Source organism: Anopheles maculipalpis, chromosome X, assembly GCF_943734695.1.
Source record: "Anopheles maculipalpis chromosome X, idAnoMacuDA_375_x, whole genome shotgun sequence".
NCBI lineage: Eukaryota > Metazoa > Arthropoda > Insecta > Diptera > Culicidae > Anopheles > Anopheles maculipalpis.
Window position 1 is genome coordinate 10893010 of NC_064870.1, and position 19095 is coordinate 10912104.

The following is a 19095-nucleotide window of genomic DNA, read 5'->3' on the forward strand; positions in this document are numbered from 1 at the left end:
AGCTCCTTTGTTCCACGTTTCGCGTTTTCGAACGTTCCGTTTTCACTGAATGATGAAAATGAAAATCGTACGCCTGAATCGCTATTATTCTACTACCGCTCGACCGTTCGGTTAGGGAGATTTTGTTTTTTGTAGCGCCTGCAAGTGCTGCAATTTCACAACACGCTCGTTCCTTTGGTGCTGCTTCTGGTGCTACCGGTATTGCCTATTGGTCAGGTTTATGGTGTCCGATTATTTATCGCTATCTCGCCTATATTGGATTTCTAACCCGATGTCTTCGACGATTCAGCCATTGCGGCTGGTTCCGGTGCATGGGGCTTAGGAGTGAGGGTGCCAATTATCCGGCTCCGTCGACGATTGTGACCAATACGATGATTGGCCAGTTAACGGGCTACCAGGTACGATTTATTTGCTAACCTACTTTCACGTTCCCCGGCCATGGCAATGGCTGCGGCCAATCGCTGCGTATACAATACATACAGACACACACACAAACAGTTTTTTTTTTGTTTTTATTTATTCTCCCCTGTACGGCCATTACCGGTGCGCTGAGGCGATTAATTTGTACAAGTTTATTGCGTTCGGTACGGCCGCCACCAGTTTCCTTCGGCAAAACTCCCCAGGGACCCGTTGCCAAGCGAGTGGCAACCGGACCGGAGATGAACTCTAATGCTTATGACTTCCCGACGACGAAACCGACATTTCCGATGCATCCTCCGATACCGCTCTGGCATTAGGAGTCTTGGGGGCCTTTGGGGGTCGAGATGCGTCAGGGAGGCACACGGTATCACATTTCTTATTTTTCAACCGACAGCAACTTTTAATTGGTACGTCGGTTGCCGCAGGAACGCACCAACCAGACCAGATGATGGCTTTTTGTTGTTGCTGTTATTGTTGTTGGTAGGGTTTTGTATGTATGGCGTGCGCTTTTGTTCCCGCTACAAGCACGAACGATCGGGACCAACCGGGGGATTTTCTTGCGCGTCAGTCCGTTTGCCGAGGAAAACTGATACCGGTAGCCATAGAACGGTTTCGGAACCACTTGTTGCAAAACCTTTTTAATTTTTTTTTTTCGTGCTTCCCTTCCCGAGTGCAGCAAACAAACAAAAAATTTAATTGAAGTAATGCCTTTTAATGAGCTGTCATTGGTGTTTCCTTCCGTCCGTCACCCGTTCCCACACAGATCACGTTCGCCAGCAAGATACTGCTGCTCCATCTTGGCGTCGTGAACGCCGTACTATGTCTGTTCTACCTGCTCTTCTACGCGGCGAGCCTATCCCGGCTTCTGCCGGTGGCGCTGGACGCAATGGATGTAGCCTGTCTGCTGTTTGGGCTGTGTTTCAATACGCTGCACTCGATCGCACTATGGACGCTGTGTGCGCTCAACTTCGATCGATACTTTGCCATCGCTACACCACTACACTACGGGACGTTCATCAACACCAAGAAGGTACGTTTGTGTGTGTTTTTTTTTTGTAGTTGAAATCATCCACAAACGAGTAGAAGCAGAAGCTGTCAAGAAGTCGTAACATTAGCTAGCTTTGCCGCGTGGATTGCATGCATTTAGGAGCACTTAGCGAAATTGAAGTCTCAACTGTCCATATTGATTAGCATATTATGGCGGTGATAAAGTGGAGCACATCAATCGGGTTTTGTGTGTGTGTGTGTGTGTATGTGTGTGTGTGTGTGTGTGTGTGTGTGTGTGTATCATAACATTAATATGCACTACTACAGCAAATCATCTTGCCGCTGCACCATCTTGCACTCTACCGCATGTTACTTGATCTGCCTTTCTCTCTTTTTCTCCCCCTGTTTATTTCTCTCTCTTAAACCCTTCATACTGCACCCAACCTGTCGCAATTATACCAAATTTCTGACACCTGGCGAACAAACTCTGCCACACCATATCTTCACGCTCTGCCCTCAATAGCAGGTCCTGATAACGCTCGGTGCCGGTTGGATCGTGTCGACACTGTTCAGCTTACCGCAGGCGGTGCGCATCTCGGCTTATAAGTTCGACAGCGATTACGAGCTGTGCCTACCAAACCTGCAAACGACGGAATCGCTCATCTACAGCATCAGCTTCGTCCTATTCACCATCCTGCTACCGATTGTGCTGATCTTGGGCTGCAACATGAAGGTAAGCGAGGCTACTGGATGGTAAGGTCCCGAACCTCCTTCCCCCTAATTACACGAGTACCGGTGTTCCTCCCACAACGTGAAATGTCAAATGACGACCGTCTTCGGGCAAGGCAAGTGACAGCAATCAGTAAGTCAATCATCATCAAACCGTCCCACCCCGGAACCCCTTAGCCGACACAATCCTCGAACTGGAAACTCACGTGATTTTACGACACTTCTTCCAGGGGGTGCGGAAGATACCGGTTGAGAGATTAGATTCGACATAAAGCCACCGGGGTTTACTTCTCGTCCTTTCGTACCACCTCCGAAGGAAGCTATACTAAGGCTTTACTATATTTAGCGCTTCCGAATAATATCGTATTTAATTATGTGCTTTCCAGCTGCCACCGGTACCCACTTATAACTCACACGATGTTAAGTGCCTGTAGAGTATGTATTTGTGTGTGTATGTGTGTGTGAAGGAAGGAAGGAAGAAGGAACAGAAACTGTACCAAATAAACTGTATCCTTCCCAATCACTAGCCGAAAAAAAAGAAACCAACAACAAAAACCTCACACAAATAATACAAACACAACGTGATAAAAATGAGTGACACACACACACACAGACACATACACGCCAACACAAAAAAGCTTTACCTTTAGCTCATGAATATGAATGTGCGATAAAACTTCAAACGCTACCTCTTAGTGCACATGGAAAGATCAGCCCTCGATGTAATTGCGCCTGAATGGTAGGCAAACGGTAAAACACGTTACTAACTCAATCGTGTGGGTTGTGCAAATGGATGGTGGGATGGAGGCTTCGGTGAGGGAGTAGGGTGGGGGAGAGTGATTCCGATGCGAGCATGATCCAGCTTCTAACACCCCCTCTACCCCCCACACCCCACTCCCCTCCCGCCCTCCTTCCATTCCCCCGTCATCCACGAAGTTTTACCATTGGCATTGACCTGGTCGCGCGCGCCTGGATGCTTGCATGATTTTCCTTTTCCAATTTTGCGCTCGCAGGATCGATGGGGGGGGATGAGGATGACTATTTGTACGGTTTGTCACGACTGTTAGAGCCAGCAAAGTGAACTTTTCGTCAGCGAACGTGAAATGGAGGTGGACGGACCGGGCGTACCTGAGGAATCGATAAATCGATACGGGAACGATATATTTTAATCAACTTCCCAATCGTCGAGCAATCGTGCTATTGCAGCGCCTTGCAAAAGGGACGAAACTGTATTTTCGCCCTCCCTAGACATGCTTTCCCCTGTGTGGGAGTGCAGTATCGGGAAGGATTATAACCTGAGAAGTCGTGAACCTTGCCCAAGGACGGTCCGGGTTTTTGTGTGTGAGGGGTAGACTAACCTTCACCTCCTCGTGGCAACTGAACTTTCGATTCCCCGGCCAGTTCCGTGCACCGAACGTCGCATTTTAATATTCACGAGCTTAACGCGTCCGGGTCCGCCCAATCGTTCCATTCTCTCTCTCTTTTCAGGTGCTGATGATTGCACGCTACCAGCGCAATCGTATCGCTTCCGCCATCCTGGAGGTGACACTGTCCGCCCAGCTAACCATCACCCACCAGCGGAATCCGTTCTTTGTGCCGAACGCCGGCCCCGGTCCGGCCGGTTCCGGACCGGCGGCCGACTGCAAACCGTACGCGCAAGCCTCCAACCAGAACAATCCGGCCGCGAACGTGATCCAGCTGGTCGGATCGGCTATCCTGTTCCACTGTCCGTACTATTTCGTCATCCTGTGGAACAGCGTACTACCGTTCGTCGCGAACGGTTGGCGTACACCAGCGATGCTGCTTAATTTGGCCTCGTTTCTGCTGCTCCTGTCGCCGACCATCAACGCGATACTGTACGGTGTGCGGAGCAAGATAGTGCGCCGCTCGTTTCGCAACATCTGGCGCAAGCAGAAGCAAAAGATCGAGATCCACTACGAAATACAGGCCCGGACACCGTCGACGTGCGGTTCGCGGCGTCCCTCGCTCAGTGGCGCCCAGTTCCAGCAGCAGCAGCTGCAACAGCAACAGCAGCCACTGCTGCTTGCGTTCGGGGCCGATGCTAGCAGGCCTGGATCGGCTGGTGGTGCCACCACCGCACCCGACACACGCTCGGAGCTCGGCCTAGAGCCGGACGGACCGGTGCACGATGCGTCACTGCAGTCACCTTTGGGGCGGGTAAAGTTTGGTAGCTGTTCCGCGCTGAGCGGGCCCCTGTTTGTATGCAATCCGCCGCATCATCCGCCCGCCCATCACCATCATCACGGTGCCGGGCCACGGCCAAAGATTACCATCACGAAGATACTCACCGACGACGATGATGGGACGGTGACCTCGATACGCTCACCACCGCCCCCACCCTCACCAGCGTCACCGCTCTCGCCATCCGTTTCCATGTTCGAGCATCACGGGTTCGACATGATAGCGGCCGCCGCCGTCGATGGTGGGCGGCTGCCGGCGGCACTCGTCGCCACGATACCACCGATCTGCACCACAGACAATCTTAGCGTCGCTCATGGACAATCAGGTGCCAAGCTGCATCCCGCTGCACCGCCCCTCTCGGCCGGCCCCATCTGCCTCGAGCCGAAGATATCGTTTAGGAAGTTTGCCTCGCTGCAGGAAATTTTAGGCAACGGGACTGACTAAAAAACCAAAAAGTAACGCCGAAACGAGATACTTATTATACCTAGACACATATACATATATATGAGTATATATATATATTTAACGTACTATTAGATGTGAAGCAAAGGTTTACACTGCTAAGCAAACTCGTGCTTACTCTCTCTCTCTCTCTCTCCCTCACACATTTTCTCTCGATATCTCAACCTCCATCCCTCCAGGTCCGTTTCAACCCAGCATTCCCCTTCCTGCAATGTTTCACCAATCCAGTGATGTGGGCGGACGAGAGGATTTGAGAGTGTGAGGCTTAAAGAGCGAGTAGAGAACTTGGAAAAGCGAGTAGTGAATTTAGTTGTGCAACAAAAAAAAAGGTGATCAAATGCTTCTTCCCAAAAGCAAAATTATGAAGAAGAAGAAAAAAACGGAAGCACAATCGAATAGAAGGAGGAAAATAACTATCTTAACCGTAAAGAAACAAACAAAAATCACGGTAAAAAAAACGAATTAGACAAATTATTTAAAAAATTTAAGAAAGAAATTCAATCAGCACGTTGACGTCACCCCCAAAAAAAAAACAACTGTGAGTGATGCAAAAGAAGGAATTTAAACGTTTAGAATGACAACAACAACAAACAAAAAAAACCCACCCACCCACCCACACGTGGTAACGAAACAAACTTAGGTAAAAACGGTATTACATTTTGCACGTACAAATCATTGTTTGAGACTTAGTGCAAAGCAAAGAGAAGAATAAAAAAAACAAGAATCACTGTAGAACAAAGTGCAAAACACCTCTGCTGGAAGAAACGAAACCAAAAAAAAAAAGATAAGAACTAGCAAGAAGCAAAGAAAGCAAATAGAAATATAGACAAACCAAACTAAACGACAACACTAGCTAATGGGTAGGTTCGACACCAAAAGAAATGTACTAAGCTCGCAAAAATTGAAGCTCAAAAGGCGACTTATATCAGGCAGAGCAGCTAGTAGGATCATCTGCTGGTCATAGTGCCATCCCCATGCCCCCCCAGTCAAATTGTCGTTGCAAAGTTTTTTGAACGACAGAAGCAGAAGATGAAAGAAGAAAGGGCAGCAAAGACGGAGTTGCTACAGGGTGGAAAGGGGATAGGTGACCACGGTGTCTATCGCTGATGCAACTTGCTCCATATGATGTAGCAAACATCAACGCCACTGTCCACCAGTACGGAATAAACTAAAACGGAAATGTTTTTTGTGTTAGTTCAGGTTGGCGTTGGCTCGGTGTTATTAAGTTCGATTTTGGTCCAATCCCCTCCCTTCCCCCAAATTGGGAGAGGAAGGGAAGGGAGGTCACCCTTCCTCTCCCAATTTTGATGACACATACATATATACGAATGCTTTCACCCGGTCAGCTCAGACTTTCAGTGCCCTTTTTTGAGCTTTTTTCAACTCGTAAAAATGGCCGATCTAGAGAGACTTGTTGAAAGTGCGCGAACATACCAGTACACGGTAGTACACTGTGCGAAATAAAAATAGCACAAAAAAAGTGTTTCGTTATAATATTTGTACGACCTTTTTTTTTTTTTTTTGTTTAGGATTTTTAGAGCCTGTTATATGTTCTTCAGGCCGGCCATCGATTTGACTTGCTGACTTGCCTCATAGTTAGCCGGATGGGACTTGTACCACAACCCTACCCTATGATATTACCGTAATATTATATTAGATAGTGGGGCCGGCCCCGCTATCGACCAATATTTATACTCTTAAGTTGAATAGAAATTTGGTTTTCCGTGTGTTAATTATCTAATTGTTTCATCAATTTTTGGAACTAAAAATTGAAGCCTTTGGATTAAAGCAATGGATGCCATTGGGGCTAATTTTGTTATGTTAAAAAAAACCTAATGGTGTTATTTTTATTGCGCTCAGTGTAGCCAGAAAAAAAGAAATTTTGCGGTGTGGGAAGGAGAGAAGCCGTGGCAATGCTTCGTGCTTGATATTAGCGTTAATTATTTATGTTTCTACCTGGGCAAAACCATGGTCAAACTGGCGCAAAAGGGCATTCCGGAAGTCCGTATAATTGTTTTAAGTCAAGGCTTGCCATCCTTCCGCGCGACTACTGGTTCCTGGCTATGTGTGTGTGTGTGTGTATACATGCCACCCTTAAGGTAATCCAATGTGTGTACGTGTGGTGTGTCGTGTTTGGTTGGTCCTCCCCCACCAAGCAAAAAAAAAACGTGTTGAGAAAACAGAAACGAGCCAAAGGAAACACGGATACGGACTGCACTGGATATCAATTATTACTCACCCAAGTCCTTAGAAGCGTAAGTTTTTGGAACACACAACAAATGAACAACGAAAAAAAAAAGACATCAGAGAAGGGCATCCCTTTTCGTAGGGGTAACAGATGAAGTGGATAAAGATGGTGGAATGTGAATAAGAATGCAAGTATCCAAACGGATGCGTGTGGATACTCAATCGATCGAGAGAAAGGAAGAGTGTGAGGGATAGAGGGGGGAAAGACGAGTGATGAAAAAGGTAGGGGAGGGTGGGGAGAGGGGAGAGGGAGAAGTTAACTATTACAAACCATCGGTTGTTAATAAGTAATGGTTCGGCCTTACTTTTCACATACAAATTCACTCTACCTCTCGCTTTTTCTCTCTGTCGCTCTCTCTCTCTCTCTCTCTCTCTCTCTCTCTCTCTGTTGTCTGTTATGTGCCCTATTCGCCACTCTGCAAACATTCGTCCTTTCACGTAGCAAAGGACTTTAAAGCTTTGGTCGATTATTTTAGTCCACCGGATCGTCCATGCCCACCAGGCAAGTGAGAGTGTGTGTCTGGTGAGCCGTGGTAGTAAACATCGTTTGACTGTATCTCTCACTCTCTCAGTCTCGCACCGAAGTGTACCACACCCGCAACAGGCTGAAGGTCACTATAACGAAAAAAAAAAAGACGGATAAGGCTTCGACTACTTGAGCAAAATACCACTCGACACTGCATAATTATGCTCGGATTGTATTCCCGTACGCTTTATTAAACCGCATACCTTACGTTTCATGCAATCTCGCTGTAAGAGGCGGCGGCCTTTGCGGTAGAGGCATTTACAACCGTTTTGCAATATTATAAACAAACGAGAAAAAAGAGTATGAACGCGTCCGTACAGTAGTGAGCATAAGTATGAGTGCATGACTTTTTGTTGTTAATCTAACAAAAAAACACAATAGATACTGACGAGGGAGAAAGAGAAGGAAAGAAGAAGAAGAAGAAGAGAAGAAGAAGAAGAAGAAGAAGAAGAAGAAGAGTCTGAGTAAATGGAAGCGTCTTCTGCGTTAATGGAGGCGCCAGTCTTTCACGTCGTAGTACCGGACGTGATATGTCCAACTTATGAAGGAGTGTTACTGCAGATGCGTCCACCAAAATGGGCACCAGAAAGTCAAAGTCAACCTCTCGAGGCTGTAGAGTGGAAAAAGGAGTAGTAAAGTGAGTGAGAAAATTGATAATCATTTAGAACATCGGATAAGCTTACCTTGTAACTCTCACGACCATTAACTGACTCCAAGGAGATGGCTTAGGTCATGATGGTCAATCTGGTGTTAGAAAGAGAGTCATTTCGAGTCTCGAAGGTGGAAACTTTGTGTAACTTTGTGTAATTGACTGTTAATAAACCCAGATACTGGCATATGCCGTCATCGGTTTGAGGCACTCCTATGTAGCACAAACTTACCGAACAGATCGAGCAGGCGGCACAAGGCCTCTGGTTAGCATCAACGGTGGTCCAGCTAGCAAATGGATGTACCGATGGAGCTGAGTCCAGTATTTATCAAGGATTGCGTCCACTATTAAGGATTGACAGACGACGTCGACGCTAGAATAAAAACGTTATCGAGGATCGCTGCAATATATCTACGAAGCAGCTGTAGCACTTTATAAGTAAATCAAAACTACATCGAATAATCATCAATCCGCAAAGGCTTGCCCCCATCATGCATGGGCTAATTGGCAGGATTTTGTACCAGGAAAAACTACCAGACGAGTGGAAACTGAGCTGTTTGGTGCAGCAGATATCCTGACGTTGGTCAAAACCGGAAGGATGCGACGGCCTGACTCGTGAGCTCGTCAGCGACCTGTTCATCATTCATCGTGAAAGAGCAACAGCGAGCTTGATGCCTGGATCAGGTGGAGTCAAACTTGTCGGAAATGGGATTTAACCGTGGATGGAGGACTGCAGCCCCAGACCGAATTTGCCGGAAACGGATTGGAAACCTGACCATGTCATCTAGACATGGTCAGCTCTGAACAGGCCGAGAAACAGAAGAGAATAGCTAAAAAAAGGTTCTGAGAAAAATCTCTGCTTATACCTACAACCTCTAGTGTATAAAAAGCGACATTAAAAAAGATCATCAAGCACACTCGTCAAGTACTCGCAGCGAAAAAAAAAAAGATGGCAACATGTTCATTCCGCGGCAGTGGGTACGATTTTTTTTCTTCTTTGGTGAGTTGTGAACACATGATCTAGTTTAAGCATTTGAGGAGAAGGAAAAAAAGCCTCCGACTAGCTTTCAGAGTTAGTCGGTGAATAGAACTCTACGCCATTACATACATTTGATTCAATGCAGTCCGTTTCAGCGTACGGCACCGAGCACCGTGATGAGTATAGTATGCGGGCATGGGAAAGTTGTAAAGTAATTTACTCCCTCCATCCACACACTCTGTCTGCGGACAAGCTTCAGCATGAAGTAGAAATTTAATCGGAAGTGGTACGAGTGCCAGACTTGTTACGCGTCTACCATCACGCCTCATCCGTCGCTTCTGTCAATCTAGCAAGGATACGGGAAAAGGCCACGGCTACAACAGGAAGTTGTGTCTATTTTTACTCTGCCGCACACACTCATCGTCGCCGCCGGAAGTGTTTGCCCGAGCAAGTTAGTCCGCCGCTCGACGACGCTTTTCACTTTTCCTTCCACCAGTGAGGGAGAGAGAGAGAGAGATAGAAGTGCATCACAACAAACCCGTAGATTCCGGGAACATCGCGTACCAGCTGGTGGTTTAATCAACTTTTGCACCACAGATGGACCACCGCTAAATAGTGCTGGTGAATGTAATCAAACCCGAACTACACCGATCTACAGCCAACGGATACTAATGTCACCCACTTTACTCGTATGCTGTTTGATGTGGTGCCAGCCACGGATCACGACCGTGGTCCTAGGAAGCGGAAGTGCAATAATGTGACAAATGGGTAACTGGGTTGGGTTGTTCATTTTTAGAACATCCAGAACGAAAAGCGTGACGCCACCGTCCCGTGGATGCTCAATTATGCACGCGCCGGAAGCGTGCTGCGACGTACGGGACCGTCCTGAAATGTGTATGCGTGTAAAAATATCATCGTAAATAGCCGTGAGAGCAAACAAATGCACGTAAACCAGGTCCGATAGCCGGCAGGGGTTAGGGTATCAAGGGAGACTTGGCCGTGGAGTAGAGTCGTTAGATAAGTGCAAACGAAATCTTTACATTGATCGTGGATCGTCATATTCTCACCTTGACCGTGTGCGGAGTGGAGATGATGGTATTTATCAGCTCAATGTGGCGATCCCACTCCAGATCCGATCTTCACAATCATGTGTTAGTTCCTCCAAAATGAGCGTGTGACTTCGCCAAGTCTATAATCGCTCCTGAAACCTGCTCTCCAAAGCTCTCCAACAAAAAAAAATGTCTGAGCACTTTAAGAGAGCGCATTAAGAAATTTACAACATCTCTTGGAATTTGGTCGAATGTTGTCGAATTTTTTCGTAAACTTCTGGATCGCTGTTATCACTTCAAGTGGTTGCAATAGTCCCATACTCCCCGTCTGCCTGTTGGACAAACAGAAACAACAACATCCGAAGAAGAAAAAAATCCCCCCGAAATCTCAATGGACGGCTTCTTATCATGGCATGAGTTTTATTTTGACTAATACCTTCAACGGCCTCGACCGTAACCCAGCACACACAGAGAGAGAGACTACTGGTATCTTCACGACCATGTCGGACGTGCTCTACCCTCTACCGTTTTCCAAACAAACATCCACCTTTGAAGCAGCTAAACCACTTAATCTCGCTACGCACAGTAGAAAGGAAAAAAAAACACACCGTCCCTCGTCAACCTTTTCCCAACGAAACGTACGAATTGGGTCATGAAAATGGAGTGAAAAACCAGCATGTGTGAGAGAGGTATTATACATACGCAAGGCAGCGCCATGCAGCAGAAAACAGAAATGACCTGGACATCGCTGGTGCGCGCCGTGCGTTCGCCGATGATGCGACTTCGACGACACCAGCGTGCATTACACAACACCCGAAAACCACGGCACGCCGGACCGAAAATAAAATCGAAACCAATAGCCGAAACAGGGGGAGACGTACCTAAAACACACACCCTGCCAGAGGCGGTAGCTGGGGCCCGAAAATGGCGGTAAAAATATCGTACCCTCGAAACAGCAACAACAGCATAAAGAAGGTCGGCCGAGCAGCGATAGAACGCTACGAGCTGGGCGCGACCGGACTCCGGGACTAGTTGCGGCAGAGCACGTGGATGAAGTGAATGGTGATTAGAGGGTTCTATAGTGATCACTGATTAGCGATCAGCAACTCGGCAATAACCTTGCCAAAAAAAAAACGACGAAGAGAGCGCGAGAGAGATCGGTAACGTTGGGCTGTAAACCGACACAGAGAGCCTCAGCGTAACGAAGTTACGGTGCTTCTTTGACTCTAACCAGTACTCTGCCGGAAGTACCTGTAAACGCGCGCGCGTGATCTTGGTGTACTTGGTGCGTAGTGCTGCAGGACATTCTGTGCAGTGTTGCGTTGCGCGTGCTATTTACCTTCCTGCCCCTCTGCCATCATGGTGACGTTGTGCTAGTGTGCTGCTGCATCGCTTTTCCATACTCGTCACCCGTCGAAAGTTTCACCAGAAATCAACTAGAACAAAGCATGACGATCAACTGGTAATGTATTAGCTGTCCTCATCCAGCTGTCTAGTCTAGTTGTTTCAATCAGCGCAATCAACCGCAATCAAATGTGAATCCTCCTAACCACGCCGTTCAACATCGTCACGTGCCCAATCAAAAAGGCCTCGGCACCGGTGGGGAAAAAAGCTTACCACATCCGGTGATACGTTAAAGCTTTACGCTAGCGGGCATCATCATATCGTAAGCCAGAATCAATAGGCTTTCAGGCTCTGTTCGCTTTTTTTCCAGAACACTCGCACCACTTCCGGATGTTCTAACGCATAGGGGCCATTTTATCGTGTCCCATCTGTTTTTTTTTTTCCTTTATACATGCTGTCTCTCGCTCTCTCCAGTCTCCATAGCTTCAATCGCCATCTTTCCGGTGACATCTTGATTCTTGTCGCACGTATACTACCTGTGTAGTTTTTACGATTGCTTTCACGCGTGAGGCGGTTTTGTTTACCCATGCTCCGTCCTGAGTTCCTATAGCTTTTCCAAGAAAATCGACCGCTTGGTCCTGACTTGGGCGGGCAAGTGTATCGAAATCGCGTTGAAGCAACGGTATAGGGAGCATGCGCACGACTAGTCGCGTGTCGTGCAGGTTGATTGAACACGACGAAGCAACCGAAAGATGCCGACCGTCTGTGCTGGAGAGGCAGGCAAGCCGTGCAATAATGTGTTCAAGAGTGGTTGACAACCGGACGAAATGTTCTATCCTGTGGGTGTAGAATCGATCTAGTCGTGTAGTGCCTTCGGACTGGTGAAGGTGGAAGATGACCCGGTTCGATAAACGGTAGCGCACGATGCCGTATCTTCTCCCGGACAATCGATGGTGCATATGTTAATTGACGCGCACAGCAGCTGTTGTGATTGTGCGAAGCTGAAGCTTGCGAGGCCTCTATTATTAACCGTTCTTTCCTTTCTAACTTCTTCTTCACAGCCGTACGCTAGTGTTTTACTTCCATGTACCGCTTGCAGCGGTTCTGCTGTACTGGTACCGACCGTACCTGTACGACATCGGTGTCAGCTCGACGCAGACGCCACCTCACCATGGCACATCCGACGCGCTTATACCGCCGGATCCGGCCCACACCGATCTCTCGGTCAAGCTGTCCTACTCGACGCTTCACATGTACGAAAGGGCGGCCATCTGCTCGGATTCTGACATTTGCAGTAACATTGGTCGGTAAGGTCGTCACATGTAACACGCACACACAAATCACTCCAGCACTTTGCATTCCCGTAACACCCGTGTTCCGATTCGTTTTGGCAGGGATCTGTTGAAACGGAACGGGTCCGCCGTTGATGCCACCATCGGTACCATGTTCTGTGCCGGGCTTACCAACCTCCAGTCGATGGGTTTGGGCGGGGGCTTCGTAATGAACATTTACCGACACCGGGACCGTCGAGCGTACACACTGGATGCGCGCGAAATCGCTGCCGGTAAGGCAACGGAAGATATGCATCTGCATGACCCAAGTACCACGAACGAGGGACCACTATCGTTGGCGGTACCCGGTGAGCTAAAGGGCTACTGGGCGGCACACCAACGGTTTGGACAGCTCAGCTGGGCGGAAGTGTTACGTCCAACGCAGGAACTCTGCCGCCGAGGCATCCCGATCTCCAAGCACATGCAGGACTCGCTATCCTTCAACTCGAAAGCACTTGCAGACGAGCAGATCAAGTAAGTAAGCGATCCCCAATATTGTGGCTGCCGCGAGATGTACTAAAACTCTGCATCCACAGAGAGCTCTTCACGGATCCAGCAACTGGCCGGCGGAAGCTGCAGGGTGATATAATACGACCAACGAAGCTTTGTGACACGCTCGATCTAATTGCGCTCGAGGGTGGCGACACACTATACCGAGGCAAACTAGCGCACGAGTTTGCAGCGGATCTGCAGGATATGGGTAGCATCATAACGATGGACGATCTACGGACCTACAAGTAACCTTACATGCTGAAGTCTCTTACCTGACTAGGGAGGATAGTAATCGAATCTATTATCTCTTTCTCTCTCGTTCTCACTCTCTTTAGCGTCCGCTGGAATGAATCCATACCGATCGATCTGAACGGTGACACAATGTACGTGGTTCCGCCACCGGCTAGCGGTGTCCTGCTAGGATTCATCATGAACATTCTCAAAGGGTATCACTTTCAGCCGAATGATGTGCGCAGCATCGAGGATACCATCCGTACGGTGCACCGTATCGTGGAGGCATTCAAGTTTGCGTACGGTAAGCGTACGGAAATTGGAGATCCTTCGTTTGTCGATGTGGCAGAGGTATGGTAGATGGGACTTAGAAGTTAGCACCTGCAAGTTAGTAAAGTTAATGCCCGGCTACCCGTAGCTCACATCCAATCTCACCTCGGTTGAATACGCAGAAGCCATTCGGAATCGTATAGAAGACGCACTCACGCGGACGGAACCTGCCGACTACGATGGTTACTTCTTTACGCCCAACAATGATGGCACGGCACACATATCAGTGCTAGGTAAGGATGGCTTCCAGCTATTACTTAAATGTCACGCCTAACCTCTCCTGTACGTTCTTTCCGTTCCCTTGGTCTGGCAACTTACCCACAACAGCACCGTCCGGTGATGCAGTATCGGCGACCAGCTCGGTGAACTTTTAGTAAGCTTTAGGCAGCGCCTACCAGTACGTATCTTGCGCTATCTAATACAGCTGTCTCTCTTATTGTAGCTTCGGAGCAGGCCTGATGGGACGGCGTACCGGGATTATCGTGAACAGTGGTATGGATGATTTTTCATCACCCGGCTTATGCAACTACTTTGGACTACCCGGCTCGAAAGCGAACTTTATCCGACCGCACAAGCGGGCCCTGTCGTCGATGTCACCGACAATCGTGACCGATCCGGAGCACAACGTCAAGCTGGTGGTTGGTGCAGCCGGTGGAACGAAAATTACCACCGCCGTCGCACTGGTACGTATACAGAGGTGGAAGGGTTTATCCTTTCTCGGCTGTAAGTACAAAAGTTATCCCAACGTTGTCTATTTGTTTCCCGCAGACGATAATGCGCGTACTGTGGTTTGGGTATGACATCAAGGAAGCTATCGATGCACCCCGGTTTCACCATCAACTGATCCCAATGGCAGTGCAGTACGAGTATGGAAATCTGGATGTAAGTATCAACTCCCTTTCCCACATATCTTTTCTAATTAGCTTTGAAAACGCTTTTGGTAGATCATCGTGAAGGGACTGCAGGGTAAGGGACATCGTACGATGCGCTATCGGGAGCGTGGTTCCATCATCTGTGCAATTGCTCAGAATGCATCCGGCGTGTACTCCAACGCCGATTTCCGCAAGGGTGGTGATGTGGCAGGATTCTAGCGACACAGAGAAAGAGAGTGAGAGAGAGAGAGAGAGTGTAAGAGAGAAAGAGAGAGAGAGAGAGAGAGAGAGAGAGAGAGAGAGGAAGAAAGCGAAAGAGAGAGAGGGAGACAGAGACATCTCGGACGACAGTTCGGTTTGTGCTGCGAAAACCGTAAAATGCATTATATGAAATCGAGACACCATTTCTTGGTAGCCATTACGAAAGACATCGGACTCGCGGGACGTGCGAGTTTGCGAGCCTTACCATTGCTGTAATACTAGTACATAAACGCACGGGTTACAAAAAAAAGCATTCGTTACATTGTACAACATTACTTTAAGCAGTTTAAGCCAGCTATATACGTTAAACAACTCGGAAAGGCGCTGCTCAGCGTTCTACCACTTGGTGCTAGATTAGATAATGTAATTCTTTTGGTGTCTGCTTGTGAATCATTTCACCGATGGCAGAATCAATAAAAGCATCGTGTTTATAATATGTAAGTGATGCGTGCTGAGGTCGTCGGATAACACTTGAGAACACTTGAGAATGTACTCTTTTATGATGATATTTGTTCGTTACTAATTGAAAAGAAACGCCCAAATGTATGCAAAACATGACACAAGCCAAATTAATGTGATTGAGTGATGGGGAAATTCGGCTAAAGAGTAATAATTACCCTCAAGTTGTATAAATGATTATTAAAATGAGGAAAGTTATTTGAAATTATTGTTAAGTGTCGCAAAAGCTAGCTTATGTATAAGACTAATTTATAAAAACATTTCACTAACTTATTTCATTATTTAAACGAGACAGTTCATACTGTAATTGAAATAATTCTATAAAGTCATATTTTTTAATTTAAATGGCTCAATATACAGAAAAAATAATATTCAAACATGATTTGAGTAGAAAGTTGATTAAATTACTAAAACTTTATTGAAACTAGTTAAAAAAAGATTTTTTTGGATTTCATAAACCAATAGTTTTAAAATTTCCAATATGTCCTACTCAGCCATGTTCACAAACGGCTGTGGAGCTTGCATGTGAGTTTGTTGCTTGCAACTTGAGGGCCTATATTACTCTTTAGCCGGGAATTCTATTTTTCACAACGGAACGAAGTGGTCAGTATAATCTTCTCGAAAATGGTTCAATTGCAATTCATTAGGTCGGGATAGACGACATTATTCGAAATCCCAAGTAACACCCCGAAGTGTTGCCGAAGTCTACGCACACTACCGCGTATGAAGGCGAAGGCCTGCTTGCTTTCTTCCTTAGTCCTGTAGGAGAATAATCCACACAAAACGGAATCGAAAACGAGATCGGGCGTATTCGGGAGTCCATTTTAGCAAAGCCGAATATCAATTCAAAAACTCATTCCAAAAACAAAATCCTAGAGTGTTTTTTTATGTTTTTCTTTTTGCCTGTCCTATCCCTAAACAGTTTACTACTTCGTTTACTTGTTAACTGATTGTTTTTCATCCGAAGAATGGTTTAGGTGTAAGCAAGGAACTGTATGCAAATTGGACTCATCTGAAAAATTACCAAATCTACATAAATATTTTTTAACTGGGTTTTTTTGCGTTTGTCTGTTTTTTTTTTGTCAGACGTAAACAAATAACATTTTTGCTTTGTACCTGAACATTTCAGTTGACGGCTACGATCTTGAAGTAGTAGAGGTCTATACCACCGGAGGACGCCAATCCACCATGAGCAGGCAGAGAAGAAGAATATTCAATAGTTCTAAAATCACATTAATTCGACCAGCCGTTCAGATGCTCTTTAATAAAAAGCATTTGTTGTTCATCAATTTCTAACCAAAGGGAATTTAACAGCGAGTGATAAGCTCATTATCAATCAAAAACCATAAGTAAATATAGATAATAATCCTTGTTCTTGTAATGGGAATTATAAGGCCATTAATAAGGTCGTCAAACAATTACAATACCTATTCCTAACCTCGTTGAACCAACTGTGAAGAAGACGATACATCGAAAAGAGGGAGGAGACCAACACATCCTTATTTCTGTGTAGTCAACATGATTGCATCCTCTTTTGTTTCATAATGCTCCGCACTTTTCATTATGGTATTACTCTGTCAAAACCTTAGTTTTGTCGGCTTGGTTCGGCAGAGGTATGACATTATGAAGAGCAAGGAGCATAATGAAGCAAAAAGGGATGCAATGATGCTGTATACACAAAAATGAGCAACTTATTCGTGAACCGGATTCGAAATCACGATTGCTTCATGACTTTAGGAATGGGTATTGTAATCATAGGAAAGCACAATTACAAATCTTACAGTGAAATGGAAGCTTGAAATTTCGCAAAAAAATCAATCGCTTAAGAATAATGTGGGCGTGCATTTGATTTTTTAAGAACACATAATTTTAAAATGAATTGAAATGCTTATTAATTTAAAATTATATTATCTTTTCATGACCTTTTTTCCAAAGCTTCATAAAAATATTTTCACTCGTATTGAGGGTGCAGCTTTCAATTGTAATTTAAAAGAGATATAGTGACGCATTTTGACTATTAAAATTTTACTTCAAATCACAAACATATTAACGAAACAATCTATAAGCCACTCTCAATATTTTACTCAATACGTCGATCATAGGTAAAACATATAATAAGAGCAACCGTGCGTGACAAAAATCTACGTTACGATTGCATGACTGTAAGAAAAGCCTTTGGCTATATAATTTGGATATACAATTTGTACAGAGTTGAGATATCAAATTTAAGGGCGAACGATTTATCGATGTGTTGCATTGGTCCATAATAGAACACTTTTATTGACACTTTATTGGCATATTTCTCAAAGAGCAAAAAAGGCTTTATCTTGTTCAAGTAAAATATATTCCATTTCAAGCTCATTCTTCGGCATTGCCAATTTTCTACTTGTACCAGTCAGTGCAGATGTAATATGTAAAGAGTTCAAGTTTCGATTGAAAAAACTAGTTTTGGGATACCTGGCATTCATGGTTCAAACATCATACCAAACAAGCTTTCAATAAACGTTGATAACAGGAATGATCAAGGATAGGCAAAGGCCGCTAGGGGATTTTGTTAACATCTGGGATTTTGGATTGATATTCGGCTTTGCTAAAATGGACTCCCGAATACGACCGATCTCGCTTTCGATTCCGTTTTGAGTGGATTATTCTCCTACAGGACTATGGAAGAAAGCAAGCAGGTCTTCGCCTTCATACTGCTGGCGCTCAATGGAGGGGGTCGAGAATGAGACTTAAGATAGTATGCGTAGACTTCGGCACAAAAACCAGGTTCATTCGTTTTGGATCCTGGGCTCGGCACTAACTCCATGTATTCCGACCTATTCCGGTTCCATCTGGTACTGGTCAATTCAAACCAAACGTAAATACGAATACGTGAAAATAATGTTTAAACGCTCAGGGTTAGTTTCGCTAAACGCATAATTTTTTTAATATCAATTTTGATGATATATTTTGATTTTGCGCATCGTTTATTCTAACGGTTAAGCATCTGTTTGTTATTATTCCACATTCTACATATGCTCTTTACTGCAATCCTCACCCGGTTACAGTCTTACCTCCCGCATCGACAGCCATATTCCACCGTTCTTCGCATCACGTCTTACTCCTTCATCTCAAGCACGGTGTTGGGGGATTTTTTACGACCCGATGATCCCACGAAACATGTTGCAGACAAAAATCTGAACACTGAACGAACTTAGCAAAATCCTACAGTCATGTAATTCCGTAGTCACCTCTCACGGCTTGCCATGATGTCGTCATCCATTTTCATCGGGTGATTGTGGTGCCGTTCCCACAAAATCTTCATTCGGTCTCAAGAGTCGTTTTCCGCTTCCGAACATCGGTGCAATAGTCCGATGGTGCATGAGTGTTCTGTCTGTGTGGCTTCCGTGCGTGTTCGTATGAGTCAACCGTCGATTCATGTCTACGCACGTTCAACATCCGTACATGTACAAACATGTTCGAACATGTACAGACATGTTTAATCGTTTGGCCGTAGCATCTGCGTACCGTGGATACAGTCAT

The 19095-nt window shown here is 45.9% G+C and overlaps 5 protein-coding genes across 8 annotated transcripts in view; 4 read left to right on the forward strand and 1 right to left on the reverse strand.

Moving 5' to 3' along the window:
- LOC126556789 (alpha-1B adrenergic receptor-like) overlaps positions 1–4782 on the forward strand; it is a 462834-nt gene extending 458052 nt beyond the window's left edge. The window contains exons 3-5 of the mRNA XM_050212279.1: positions 1184–1450; positions 1931–2140; positions 3625–4782. Coding sequence (XP_050068236.1) covers positions 1184–1450; positions 1931–2140; positions 3625–4782 — 1635 coding nt within the window. The remainder of the gene's footprint in view (positions 1–1183; positions 1451–1930; positions 2141–3624) is intronic.
- LOC126561477 (cytochrome c oxidase subunit 6A, mitochondrial) overlaps positions 1–19095 on the forward strand; it is a 382637-nt gene that overhangs the window by 357131 nt on the left and 6411 nt on the right. The window contains exon 1 of one of the 2 annotated variants that reach the window (XM_050217652.1): positions 7577–7580. The exons of the other annotated variant lie outside the window; for it this stretch is intronic. The gene's annotated coding sequence lies outside the window, so the exon portion shown is untranslated. Of the gene's footprint in view, positions 1–7576; positions 7581–19095 lie in introns of those variants that run through there. 2 annotated transcript variants of the gene reach the window in all.
- The window catches only part of LOC126567869 (prolyl endopeptidase FAP), a 299756-nt gene that overhangs the window by 244998 nt on the left and 35663 nt on the right, over positions 1–19095 (forward strand). The gene's annotated exons all lie outside the window — the stretch shown is intronic.
- On the forward strand, positions 11700–15099 carry LOC126556595 (glutathione hydrolase 1 proenzyme-like). 3 transcript variants are annotated; one of them, XM_050211945.1, is made up of 10 exons: positions 11700–11712; positions 12656–12901; positions 12989–13399; positions 13462–13662; positions 13753–13999; positions 14067–14211; positions 14306–14351; positions 14421–14661; positions 14747–14860; positions 14923–15099. In XM_050211945.1, exons 2-10 carry the CDS (start codon positions 12846–12848, stop codon positions 15067–15069), a joined length of 1608 nt encoding a protein of 535 aa, XP_050067902.1. In that variant the 5' UTR covers positions 11700–11712; positions 12656–12845; the 3' UTR covers positions 15070–15099. The 3 variants fall into 3 exon arrangements, with proteins under 3 accessions (XP_050067902.1, XP_050067885.1, XP_050067893.1); XM_050211928.1 differs by lacking the exon at positions 11700–11712 and adding an exon at positions 12485–12547; XM_050211936.1 differs by lacking the exon at positions 11700–11712 and having other exon boundaries at positions 12808–12897.
- LOC126557838 (vacuolar protein sorting-associated protein 4) overlaps positions 14871–19095 on the reverse strand; it is a 175222-nt gene continuing 170997 nt past the window's right edge. Inside the window, exon 5 of the mRNA XM_050213745.1 lies at positions 14871–14884. The gene's annotated coding sequence lies outside the window, so the exon portion shown is untranslated. The remainder of the gene's footprint in view (positions 14885–19095) is intronic.

What these genes read in the sequence shown, in the direction of transcription:
- LOC126556595 (XM_050211928.1), top strand. Translation starts at nt 12,519, where the DNA reads ATGCCGTATCTTCTCCCGGACAATCGATG. An exon ending in GGCACACATATCAGTGCTAG is followed by an intron (nt 14,212 to 14,305) that starts GTAAGGATGGCT and finishes TACCCACAACAG; the next exon opens with CACCGTCCGGTGATGCAGTA. An exon ending in ACCAGCTCGGTGAACTTTTA is followed by an intron (nt 14,352 to 14,420) that starts GTAAGCTTTAGG and finishes CTCTTATTGTAG; the next exon opens with CTTCGGAGCAGGCCTGATGG.